The sequence below is a fragment of the Bufo gargarizans genome, chromosome 1, assembly GCF_014858855.1.
Source record: "Bufo gargarizans isolate SCDJY-AF-19 chromosome 1, ASM1485885v1, whole genome shotgun sequence".
Taxonomy (NCBI): Eukaryota; Metazoa; Chordata; class Amphibia; order Anura; family Bufonidae; genus Bufo; species Bufo gargarizans.
Genome location: NC_058080.1, coordinates 141,337,740 through 141,350,858, shown reverse-complemented (window position 1 = coordinate 141,350,858; position 13,119 = coordinate 141,337,740). Strand labels below are relative to the sequence as shown.

Genomic DNA, 13,119 nt, shown 5'->3' with positions numbered 1-13,119 from the left:
AACACTGATGTGTGAGTACACAATTTAAAATGAAAGGGGATGTACAGCACACGTCTGTGGAGAACACGGACGTGTGAATGAGGCTTTACTGTCCACAGGGCGTCCTGATTGTATTACTGATATTACACCACCATGCTAATAAGGGACTGGAAAGCTTAGATCTTGGGGTCTGTTCACATCTTATTTTGGATTTAAGTACAGTGTATGCCTCAGTAAACTGTATACACCACTAACCCAGCGTTTCTTTTGGCACACTCTGGGCGGCATGTGTTGGCATACATTTTTTGTGGTATGGAACAGCAGTGTAAACTATACTATTGGTTACAAAAATATATAGTAGAAAAGCCTTTACCATGCCATTGGGGCTGGCATCAACAGCAGCCAGCCAGTCAAAAATACATAACACTTAAGGTGAAAGTGGCACAAAAAGTCCGTAAAAGGCGTAACTGTGAATCTGTTCTATATAGGGGAATTGCTAGGCAAAGACAAATTGCAGGCATATCTGAAAATGTAGGTGTCAATGCTTCCATCTTAAATGCTATCGTGCCTGCTTCCACACCACAGCGGCAGAATCCCTCCTATTCTGAGGATGGGGAGAGGGGTGATAGACAAAAGTATGGGAAAACTTCCCTCCATCTTGTGGGATGCTCCTATTTTAGTCCAATAATAAGACAAAAGTGGAACGTAAAACTACAACTATGATATCCGATACATATAAGCGTAGACACAATCTGGTGTGAGCTAAATATACGAATGCTGCACGAACCGTGACTATATAGAGTTAAAGCGGAGAAGTGCAATATCCTATAAGTGCACATCTGCCAATAGTCAAATTCCCCGCACAGGGAAAGCGGCCAGGAATAGCAAGCAGCAGCTGGATTCACTGGCCACTAATTTCCTTGTCATGATGTCAACAAGATGTGTAGTGTCTATGGGGGCTTTACATGGAAAATCCAGGCCTATAGATTTGCTTCATTTCAAGATTCTGCTGGTATATGAAAGAACTTGTGCTTAAATATGACGTGCTGCAATAAGGATGCCACATTGGGTTTCTCAAGTCATTTGATCACAGCCCTCATCAATTAGGTCTCACCCTAAAATACAGCAATAGGAGCAGAGAGGCCAATCATTATTATTGTGAACGAAGTTTACTAACTAATCAGACACAGCAATCCAAACCTGATTCACTCAACACTAGCGGCTGGCTGTCAATGGCGGGACACGTAATGGGCGCCAAATGTCCTTCAGCTAAGCACCCGGAAATGGTCCAGGCACAGATGGGCGAAAATGAAACTGTAGGACTTGTACTTGTCGGGGGATCAAGTGATCCTCTCTACTGGTAGTATGTCTGGTACGTCCAGAGCCTGTCCGCAGTGTGCGAGTGCCCTCAAATAACCACTGCGCCCAACAGCTAAGTCAGAACAGCCTAGAAGGCAGGCAATTCATTGAAATTACCATCCTGCTTCTCAGTCCAGGGATGCACCCCCTCACAAAGTCTGTCAACTTAGGGGTGGGCGATATGGCCTAAAATCTATATTGCGATATATTGTTTTCTATATTTGGTGTGGGGGGGTTAATTATTATTATTTTTACTTTTTATTTAATAACTATTAACCTCCTTAAGGGCTAGAACCCTTGTCTTATTCACCCTAATAGAGCTCTATTAGGGTGAATAGGACTTTACACTCTCCCTGCTGCCCTGTGCACACAACAGCAGGGAGCTGACCATTGCAGCCTGCCTCTCATGTGCTCCCCAGCCTCTGATCCGCCCCCCTGCCTCTCATGTGCCCCCCAGGCTCTGATCAGCCCCCTCTGGTAACTCAAACCCACCCCCCCCCCCCCTCCCTAGTATTAATCATTGGTGGCAGTGGCCACAGGGTCCCCCTCCTCCCCCCCCCATCATTGGTGGAAGTGGGCAGTTCTGATCGGAGTCACAGCAGTGTAATGCTGGGGGTCCGATCGGTTACCATGGCAGCCAGGACGCTACTGAAGTCCTGGCTGCCATGGTATGTTAGTGAGCAGCATTATACTCACGTGCACAGTGGCCGCTCCTTCTTCTCATAGGTCTGTGCGGCGCATTGCTAATGCTGTAAGCATTAGCAATGCGCCGCACAGACAGAAGAAGGAGCGACCGGCGACCACAGCGCACAAAAGTATAATGCTGCTTACTAACATACCATGGCAGCCAGGACTTCAGTAGCGCGACTCCTGGCTGCCATGGTAACCGATCTTCACTACCGCTCCGTGGTCATATCGTGGTCCGGCGATATGCACAAAATCCATATCGTGGCACAAATTTATATCGCATTTCGCCCACCCCTATGTCAACTGCCAAAAATGTGCATAGTACACATGGTACATAAGTAGCATCTGAGAGCCTTTTTTATTGGGCAGCAGGAGAAGCAATTTTAAGCCCTTGTGACAATACCCATTGTCTAATCGGACCGAACCAGTAATCATTTACAGTCATGTGAAAAAATTAGGACACCCTTTGAAAGCATGTGGTTTTTTGTAACATTTTTAATAAAAGGTTATTTCATCTCCGTTTCAACAATACAGAGAGATTAAAGTAATCCAACTAAACAAAGAAAACTGAAGAAAAGTCTTTTCAAGATCTTCTGTAAATGTCATTCTACAAAAATGCCTATTCTAACTGAGGAAAAAGATAGGACACCCTTGCCCCTAATAGCGAGTGTTACCTCCTTTGGCTGAAATAACTGCAGTGAGACGGTTCTTGTAGCCATCTACCAGTCTTCGACATCGGTCTGAGGAAATTTTACCCCACTCCTCAATGCAGAACTTTTTCAGCTGTGAGATGTTTGAGGGGTTTCTTGCACGTACAGCCCTTTTCAAGTCACCCCACAGCATCTCAATGGGATTCAAATCTGGACTTTGACTTGGCCATTCCAGGACTCTCCATTTCTTCTTTTTCAGCCAATCTTTGGTTGATTTACTAGTATGTTTTGGGTCATTGTCATGTTGCATGGTCCAGTTCCGCTTCAGCTTTAATTTTCTAACTGATGGTCTCACATGTTCTTCAAGCACCTTCTGATACACAGTAGAATTCATCGTGGATTCTATGATGGTGAGCTGACTAGGTCCTGCTGCAGCAAAGCAGCCCCAAACCATGACACTTCCACCTCCATGCTTCACAGTTGGTATGAGGTTCTTTTCTTGGAATGCTGTGTTTGGTTTACGCCAAACATGTCCTCTGCTGTTGTGTCCAAATAATTCAATTTTGGACTCATCTGTCCAAAGAACATTATTCCAGAAGTCCTGGTCTTTGTCAACTTTATCTCTGGCAAATGTCAGTCTGGCCTCGATGTTTCTCTTGGAAAGCAAAGGTTTCCTCCTTGCACACCTCCCATGCAAGTTAAACTTGTACAGTCTCTTTCTGATTGTAGAGGCATGTACTTCTACATCAACAGTAGCCAGAGCCTGCTGTAGTTCTCGAGATGACACTTTAGGGTTTTTGGAGACCGCTTTTAGCATCTTGCGGTCTGCTCTTGGGGTGAACTTGCTGGGGCGACCAGTCCTGGGCATGTTGGCAGTTGTTTTGAAAGCCCTCCACTTGTAGACTATCTTCCGGACAGTGGAATGGCTGATTTCAAAATCTTTTGAGATCTTTTTAAATCCCTTCCCAGACTCATAGGCTGCTACAATCTTTTTTCTGAAGTCCTCCTGACAGCTCTTTTGCTCTCACCATGGTGCTCACTCTCACTTCAACAGTCAGGAGCACACCAAACTAAATGTCTGAGGTTTAAATAGGGCAAGCCTCATTCAACATGCAGAGTAACGATCTACTAATTATGTGCACCTGGTGTGATATACCTGTGTGAGATCTGAGCCAATTTAAGAGGGAATACATGTGAGGGTGTCCTATCTTTTTCCTCAGTTAGAATAGGCATTTTTGTAGAATGACATTTACAGAAGATCTTGAAAAGACTTTTCTTCAGTTTTCTTTGTTTAGTTGGATTACTTTAATCTCTCTGTATTGTTGAAACGGAGATGAAATAACCTTTTATTAAAAATGTTACAAAAAACCACATGCTTTCAAAGGGTGTCCTAATTTTTTCACATGACTGTACTTATCTGCTTGAGGCATAACTGCATGCTGAGTGTTGCAGCAATCTCACATTTATATCTTGACAAGACATTAGCTCTGTATTTTGGTGATGATACACCAAAAACCATTTTTAGACTGATTAAGATTAACCACCTCAGCCCCCCTAGCTTAAAGGGGTTCTGCACTTTTATTTAACTGATGATCTATTCTCTGGATAGATCATCAGCTTCTGATCGGCGGGGGTCCGACACCCGGGACCCCCGGCGATCAGCTGTTTGAGAAGGCAGCAGCGCTCCAGCAGCGCCGCTGCCTTCTCACTGTTTACCGCCGGGCCGCCCGCCCACTGACGTCACGACTTGTATCAACTAGAGTGGGCGCGGCTAAGCTCCATTCAAGTGAACAGAGCTTAGCCGCGCCCACTCTAGTTGATACAAGTCGTGACGTCAGTGGGCGGGCGGCCCGGCGGTAAACAGTGAGAAGGCAGCGGCGCTGCTGGAGCGCCGCTGCCTTCTCAAACAGCTGATCGCCGGGGGTCCCGGGTGTCGGACCCCCGCCGATCAGAAGCTGATCTATCCAGAGGATAGATCATCAGTTAAATGAAGGTGCAGAACCCCTTTAAACACCCTTAATGACCAGGCCACTTTTTACACTTCTGCACTACACTACTTTCACGGTTTATTGCTCGGTCATGCAACTTACCACCCAAATGAATTTTACCTCCTTTTCTTCTCACTAATAGAGCTTTCATTTGGTGGTATTTCATTGCTGCTGACATTTTTACTTTTTTTTGTTATTAATCGAAATTTAACGATTTTTTTTTGCAAAAAAAATGACATTTTTCGCTAAATTTATTGTTCTACGTGTCTGATAAAAAAAAAAAAATATGTTTGGGTAAAAAAAAAAAAATGGTTTGGGTAAAAGTTATAGCGTTTACAAACTATGGTACAAAAATGTGAATTTCCGCTTTTTGAAGCAGCTCAGACTTTCTGAGCACCTGTCATGTTTCCTGAGGTTCTACAATGCCCAGACAGTACAAACACCCCACAAATGACCCCATTTCGGAAAGTAGACACCCTAAGGTATTCACTAATGGGCATAGTGAGTTCATAGAACTTTTTATTTTTTGTCACAAGTTAGCGGAAAATGATGATTTTTTTTTATTTATTTTTTTCTTACAAAGTCTCATATTCCACTAACTTGTGACAAAAAATAAAAACTTCCATGAACTCACCATGCCCATCACAAAAAAACCTTGGGGGTGTCTTCTTTCCAAAATGAGGTCACTTGTGGGGTAGTTATACTGCCCTGGCATTTTTGATAACAGCGTCACCCCCCTGTAAGGCTGGCAGGCTGGAGATCCACTCGCTTACCTTCCGATCCTGTGAACGCGCGCGCCTGCGTGCGCGCGTTCATAGGAAATCTCGCCTCTCGCGAGAGGACGCGCATATGCGTCCACCCAGAATAGCAGGGCCGCCGCCAGGACACAATCCTGCGTATGGCGGTCCTGAGAAGATTAAAGAGGTTGTCCCACAAAAAAAATAAAAAATAATATTCTAGTTTTTAAACCAGCTCCTGGATCTGAATAATTTTGTAATTGCATGTAATTAAACATTTAGCATAGCCACCGATTTAGTCACTGAAATCTATCTGTATAGCGCCACCTGCAGTTTTTTTTCCCTCTCTCTTTGTCCAGCTCACTGAGATGGCCGCACATGCTCAGTTTCATCCTCCAACTGCCTCCTGAGCTGTGATAGGGAGAGCCAAGACACCTCCTGAGCTGTGATAGGGAGAGCCAAGACACACCTCCTGAGCTGCAGCAGAAGAGACACTCCCCTTGAGCTTCCAGCTGGATATAAATCTAGCAGAGCTAAGAATGAAAAAATCTCTGGATCCATGTGAGGTACCGGGCTGGTTCTAGATTTGTCAGAAAGGTACCATATCATATCTGATATTCATTTTTTGCATTAGTTGAGGGACAACTCCCTTAATAAAGCTTAATTTTTGGTTGTGATGTCTAGTCCTATCTGAACACTGGTATTGTGAAGTCATAGCTAAAAATCTTTCACCAAAAAAAAAAAAAAAAAGCACACAACAGGAGAGAACTTCTGCTTAGCAGAAACCAGACTGATCCATTATAGTACAGTTTGTAGCATATTCTAACTAGAAGCGTCCCCATCACCATGGGAACGCCTCTGTGTTAGAATATACTGTCGGATATGAGTTTTCACGATGTAACTCAAATCCGATGGTATATTCTAACAGAGGCGTTCCCATGGTGATGGGGACGCTTCAAGTTAAAATATACCATCGGATTGGAGAAAACTCCGATCCGATGGTATAAAAGGGACTCCTGACTTTACATTGAAAGTCAATAGGGGACGGATCCGTTTGCAATTGCACCATATTGTGTCAACGTCAAACGGATCCATTCCTATTGACTTGCATTGTAATTCAAGACAGATCCGTTTGGCTCTCCACGGCCAGGCGGACACCAAAACGACTTTTTTTTCATGTCCGTGGATCCTCCAAAAATCAAGGAAGACCCACGGACGAAAAAACGGTCACGGATCACGGACCAACGGAACCCCATTTTACGTACTGTGAAAAAATACTGTCGTGTACATGAGGCCTTAATCTGAGCATTTTAGGCTGCTCAGATCAGGTTATAGACTCTGACCCTCATTACAATGGTACCTTTCTTTTCTGTGTCCCCTCAAGATCATGAAAAATACACTTTTTAAACATATGCAAATGAGCTTCTGCAAGTGCCCAGAAAAACACACCTCTTTCAGCCCTCTGGCCCGCCCTTCTTTCCTATTACCTCCTGCTCTGCCTCCAGCCGGAGGAAGTCACGAGCGGCACCATAGGATGGCGGGCCGGCAGGCCTCAGCGCAGTTGGCCCGCACCTGCGCACTGCTCTGCCCATTATTGGCAGAGGAACAGCTTTTCATATTGCGCATGCGCCAGCCAACTAAATACAGGTGCGCTGATACTTGCTGGCCCGCCGTGACTTCCTCCGGCTGGAGGCAGAGGAGGAGGTAATAATAGGAAAGAAGGACGGGCCAGAGGGCTGAAAGGGGTGTGTTTTTCTGGCACCGGCAGAAGCTCATTTGCATACGTTTAAAAAGTGTCTTTTTTATGATCTCGACGAGGGACACAGAAAAGAAAGGCACCATTGTAATGAGGGTCAAAGAGTCTATAACCTGATCTGAGCGGTCTAAAATGCTCAGATTAGGCGACAGACTCCCTTTAACATTTCATTACACAAAGAATAATTTTAGTTTGTCTTCTTGAGACAAACACAAAACTTGACTCAGGTAAGGCTAAGTTCACACTTAAATTATTTGGTCAGTGCTTTCCACCAGTGATTGGAAGCCAAAACCACTAGTGAAGCCTACACACAGATAAGATATAACAGAAATATCTGCACCTGTTCTGTACTGCTGACCAGCACCTGGTTTTGGCTCACAATCACTGATGGAAACTGACTAGAAAACTAAAGTGTGAATTTGACCTAAAACCTACAGTCTTTGTCTCCTAAGAACCCGTTTAAACCAAAAAGCATAGGGTGTTAAAGTATATCTAGTAATACTGGAAAAATAAATGAACACATACCACTTCCATAGGGGAAAGCCGGTGTGGAGCGTCCGTCATATCCAGAAGAATGTCCACTAGAAGCAGAAAGCATTCATAAGTATCTACAAACAACTAGAGGAACCATCTCATATTAAAAGGAGTAGTGGCACGTTTGCAAGTTATCCCCTATCCATAGAGTGTGGGATAAATGATCACTGGGGGTCCAACTGATGGGACCCCCAGCAATCCAGGGAACAGAGTTCCCATTCCCCCGCTCTAAAGGAGCGGTACACTGAGCATGCGCCCTGCTGGTCCATTCATTCTCTATGGGACTGTCAGGGACAGCCAAGCACAGTGCTCAGCTACACAAAGCTGCCAACGTTTACTGACAACACTCAGCAATAAATACGGATTTAAAAATGACACCCTGTCCCCCTCCCATTTCTGGTAAAATACTGCAGATGAATGAGCACAATATAGCTGAAGCTTCTCCTTTCTGAGACTGCATCCAGTGTCGTGAACTACAAAGCAGGGCTGTGGAGTCGGAGTCGAGGAGTCGGAGGCAATTTTGGGTACCTGCAGTCGGAAAAAAATGAACCGACTCCTACTAGATTTAAATTGGAATAAAAATAAAACAAAGCAAGTTTAAATGTCCCAATTACCGTATTTTTAGGTTTTTGAGGAAAATAAGAAAAAAAATATTTTGAACCAAAAGGTGTGCTTTTGGTGGGTTTTGAACTAATGGTGGTCTGTGGGTGGCACTGTTATGGGGGATCATTGTGGGGGCATCTGTGGATGACACATATATAGCATCTTATCTTATGTGTCATCCACAGATCCCACCCCCCCCCCATAACAGTGTCCCTGTGTAGTGAATGGGGGCCGGCATCTGTTTCTGTAATGGCAGTGGGGCCCGATGCCTGCTTCATTCATAAAGTGGGCGGAGCAGGCGCGTGACGTAGTGAGCTACGCTACGAGCGCCCGCCCGGCCTCCTGACTGCCAAGAAGTTTTTAAGATAATTGGAATAGTTTAACAATACCCACAAGTTAGATATGATTACTGTATACTACAGTGAGCAGGGCCCGGTGTAGTAGAATACAGTGACGGCAGCGGAGCCCGATGCAATTACAGAAACAGATGCCGGCTCCCAGCCCCTCCTCCCTCTCAGCCTATTCACCGGACGGTCGTAGCATTCGCCCCATAAGACGCACTGCTATTTTTCCCCTACTTTTGCGGAAAAAACGGTACTTCTCTACTGTTAGAATAAAGACCAATGCATGCAGTGCGTCACGTTACTGCAAAACGAACACTTTAAGTGACCATGAAGAAGCATGCTTTTCATATGCTTCACTATATGGCACGCAACGCACAGTTAAGGATCGACAATACTTATACTTTCCATTGTGTTGTGTTCCGCTGTTACAGGGAACGCAACGCCCATGGTTACCCTAGCCTCTCACTGATAACTGATTAAGTAAATATGTTTTTTGAAGGACTAGACACTTGTATAAGTGAAGGGAATGGATAGTCAATAGTTCAAGACTGAAGCTGTAAACCATTTGAAAAACTGCTGTCATTCAGCTAAGGCTATAAAAACTCAATTGTTAGCTTAAACATGACTATGGGATTCTACTAGGGAAATCATGTTTTACAATAAATGCCCCTTCCCCTGCCCCTTCTTGGATCCTCCCACTGCACTATCTTCAGCAGAAGATCAGCACACAAAGGAGAAGGCAGCAGCTTCCTAGCCAGTAGTTCTGTGTTAATGACATTCGCATATTAAATACAAAGGAGTCTGAGTCGGAAGTACCAAAAACTGAGGAGTCGGACCATTTATCTACCGACTCCACAGCCCTGCTACAAAGTCCAGCAGTTCTAGAGCTCTGAACGCACACCTTAGCATGCCAAACTGTGAACGCAAGGCGGAGATGATATATACAGCTCATCACACATATACACACACGGTGGCTTATTGGTTAGCACTGGGGCCCTCGGTTTAAATCCGACCAAGGACAACATCTACATGGAGTTTGTATGTTCTCCTCGTGTTTTTGGGGGGGGTTTCCCCCGGGTTCTCTGGTTTCCTCCCACACTCCAAAGACATACTGATAGGGAAAATAGATTCTGAGCTTATTGGGGACAGACTGATGCTAATGTTATGCTGCGGAATATGACAGCGCTGACATAAGTATGTAAAATAAAGACACATTATATAAAGACAAAAGTTGGGGTAACCAAGTTTTTCCCATCCGTTTAATGTGTACAAAAACATATACGTTAAACGGATGCCTTAGACTGATGCCATACAGTGGCATCTGTTGACCATAGAAATCCATTTATTTATTTTCAAACGCTTTTTTTTTACCGGACTGAAGTATACAACAAGGGTTTTTAGATCTTTTTTTTTTTTTTAGTAACGTACGCGTCAAAAGGAGGCATTGAGAGAGAGCGATATACACACACATACTACTAGCTTGTGGGTGAAATTTCAGTTCATCTTTACAAGTGGACTTAACGTGACCATCTCTAAACTTTTGAATGGACATGTCCACCTGTTCAGTGTTTCAGTACTTTCTGCACAACTTGCTGTTCTCTAACAATGAGCTTAACGGCAAAATTCACAACAGGTGTTTGATCCATGAATCGCCCAATACATTTCCTGGTTCAATTCGAATTGGTATTTTAACAGTCCTCCTCATCATGCTGTTCACAATTTGACACCATGAGACCAAGAAGTCACATAACAATTGATCAACAGTACTCGCCACTGCAAGGCTTTAACCGCTTCAGGACCGGCTAACGCACGGATGCGTCCTGGAGGCGGTCGATTCATTCCTCCTGGACGCATCCATGCGTCATCTCGCGAGAGGCGAGATTTCCTGTGAACACGCGCACACAGGCGCGCGCGTTCACAGGATCAGAAGGTAAGAGACTGGATCTACAGCCTGCCAGCGGCGATCGTTCGCTGGCAGGCTGTAGATGCGAATTTTTAAACCCCTAACAGGTATATTAGACGCTGTTTTGATAACAGCTTCTAATATACCTGCTACCTGGTCCTCTGGTGGTCCCTTTTGCTTGGATCGACCACCAGAGGACACAGGTAGCTCTGTAAATTAGCACCAACTACCACTACACTACACCCCCCCCCTATCACTTATTAACCCCTTATGAACCCCTGATCACCCCCCCCTGTAAGGCTCCATTCAGATGTCCGTATGTGTTTTACGGATCCATGGATCGGATCCGCAAAAAACATACGGACGTCTGAATGGAGCCTTACCAGGGGGGGTGATCAATGACAGGGGGTGATCACCCCATATACACTCCCTGATGACCCCGTCATTGATCACCCCCCTGTAAGGCTCCATTCAGACGTCCGTATGTGTTTTACGGATCCACGCATCCATGGATCGGATCCGCAAAACACATACAGACGTCTGAATGAAGCCTTACAGGGGGGTGATCACCCCATATAGACTCCCTGATCACCCCCTGTCATTGATCACCCCCCTGTAAGGCTCCATTCAGAAATTTTTTGGGCACAAGTTTTTTGGCACAATTTCTTCTCACGCTTTAGGGCCCCTAAAATGCCAGGGCAGTATAAATACCCCACATGTGACCCCATTTCGGAAAGAAGACACCCCAAGGTATTCCGTGAGGGGCATATTGAGTCCATGAAAGATTTAAATTTTTGTCCTAAGTTAGAGGAAAGGGAGACTTTGTGAGAAAAAACAAAAACAAAAAATAAAACAATTTCCGCTAACTTGTGCCAAAAAAAATTAAAAAAATTCTATGAACTCGCCATGCCCGTCATTGAATACCTTGGGGAGTCTTCTTTCCAAAATGGGGTCACATGTGGGGTATTTATACTGCCCTGGCTTTTTAGGGGCCCTAAAGCGTGAGAAGAAGTCTGGGATCCAAATGTCTAAAAAATGCCCTCCTAAAAGGAATTTGGGCCCCTTTGCGCATCTAGACTGCAAGAAAGTGTCACACGTGGTATCGCCGTACTCAGGAGAAGTTGGGGAATGTGTTTTGGGGTGTCATTTTACATATACCCATGCTGGGTGAGATAAATTTCTTGGTCAAATGCCAACTTTGTATTAAAAAAAAAAAATGGGAAAAGTTGTCTTTTGCCGAGATATTTCTCTCACCCAGCATGGGTATATGTAAAAAGACACCCCAAAACACATTCCCCAATTTCTCCTGAGTACGGCGATACCACATGTGTGACACTTTTTTGCAGCCTAGGTGGGCAAAGGGGCCCACATTCCAAAGAGCACCTTTTGGATTACACCAGCCATTTTTTTTACAGATTTTGATTTCAAACTACTTTGCACGCATTTGGGCCCCTAAAATGCCAGGGCAGTATAACTACCCCATAAGTGACCCCATTTTGGAAAGAAGACACCCCAAGGTATTTCATGATGGGCATAGTGAGTTCATGGAAGTTTTTTTTTTGTCACAAGTTAGTGGAATATGAGACTGTAAGGAGAAAAAAAAAAGAAAAAAAACTTTGGTTGCTAGGAGACGATCGGGATGGGGACCCGATCGTTATTATTTTCCCATATAACATGGTTATAAGGGAAAATAATAGCGTTCTGAATACAGAATGCATAGTACAATAGGGCTGGAGGGGTAAAAAAATAAAATCAAATTTTACTCACCTTAATCCACTTGTTCGCGCAGCCGGCATCTCTTCTGTCTTCATCTGTGAGGAAAAGGACCTTTGATGATGTCACTAAGCTCATCACATGATCCATCACCATGGATACTCCCTGAAGCTACCGTCAATGCAGAGGCCCGGATGATCGGGGCACGTGTCACACTGTGTGTGGTGTCCTTCCGTATCTGCCTCCTGTGACACACTCCACTTTTAATTGGGACCGCCCCTTCGTTCCAGTATGGGGGACCACACCTGGAAAGTGTTGGCCAGGGACGATCCGGGTGCCTCCAGTTCCCGAGGTACTACGGCCTGCTCTTTCCCGGTCAGAAAAGATCAGGGCCTTGAGGACTGCCTCATAGAACTGAAGGAATGTCCCTGTGTTGCCAGCGCTCCGGGACAGCACAAAAGAGTTGTACAAAGCAACCTGTACTAAGTAGACCGTAACTTTTTTGTACCATGCCCGGGTTTTGCGCATGGCGTTATATGGCTTGAGGACTTGATCAGAGAGATCAACTCCTCCCATATACCGATTGTAGTCCACGATACAATCGGGCTTGAGGACCGTTGCCACGGTACCCACGCACAGGGACAGGGATGATGCCGTTACCGTGAATTGTCACAGGGGGGGGGGTTCACAGGACCCCCTCAGCATTGTCACAGAGTGCCAGCTGAATGATTTCAGCAGGCACTCCGTTCTTATCACCACCGCCGCGCGGTGATCGGAAATACACAGGGCGTACCTGTACGCCCTGTGTCCTTAAGAGGTTAAATGTGACCTACAGCAGTGAAGAAAAATGGCTGGGTTGTTGTGGG

The 13,119-nt window shown here is 45.0% G+C and overlaps 1 protein-coding gene across 7 annotated transcripts in view; it reads right to left on the bottom strand.

Annotated features, from left to right (window-relative positions):
* The window catches only part of FIP1L1 (factor interacting with PAPOLA and CPSF1), an 81,309-nt gene that overhangs the window by 19,895 nt on the left and 48,295 nt on the right, over nucleotides 1-13,119 (bottom strand). For all 7 annotated transcript variants that reach the window (XM_044299096.1, XM_044299104.1, XM_044299119.1 and 4 more), the window contains one exon: nucleotides 7,682-7,737. In XM_044299096.1, coding sequence (XP_044155031.1) covers nucleotides 7,682-7,737 — 56 coding nt within the window. The remainder of the gene's footprint in view (nucleotides 1-7,681; nucleotides 7,738-13,119) is intronic.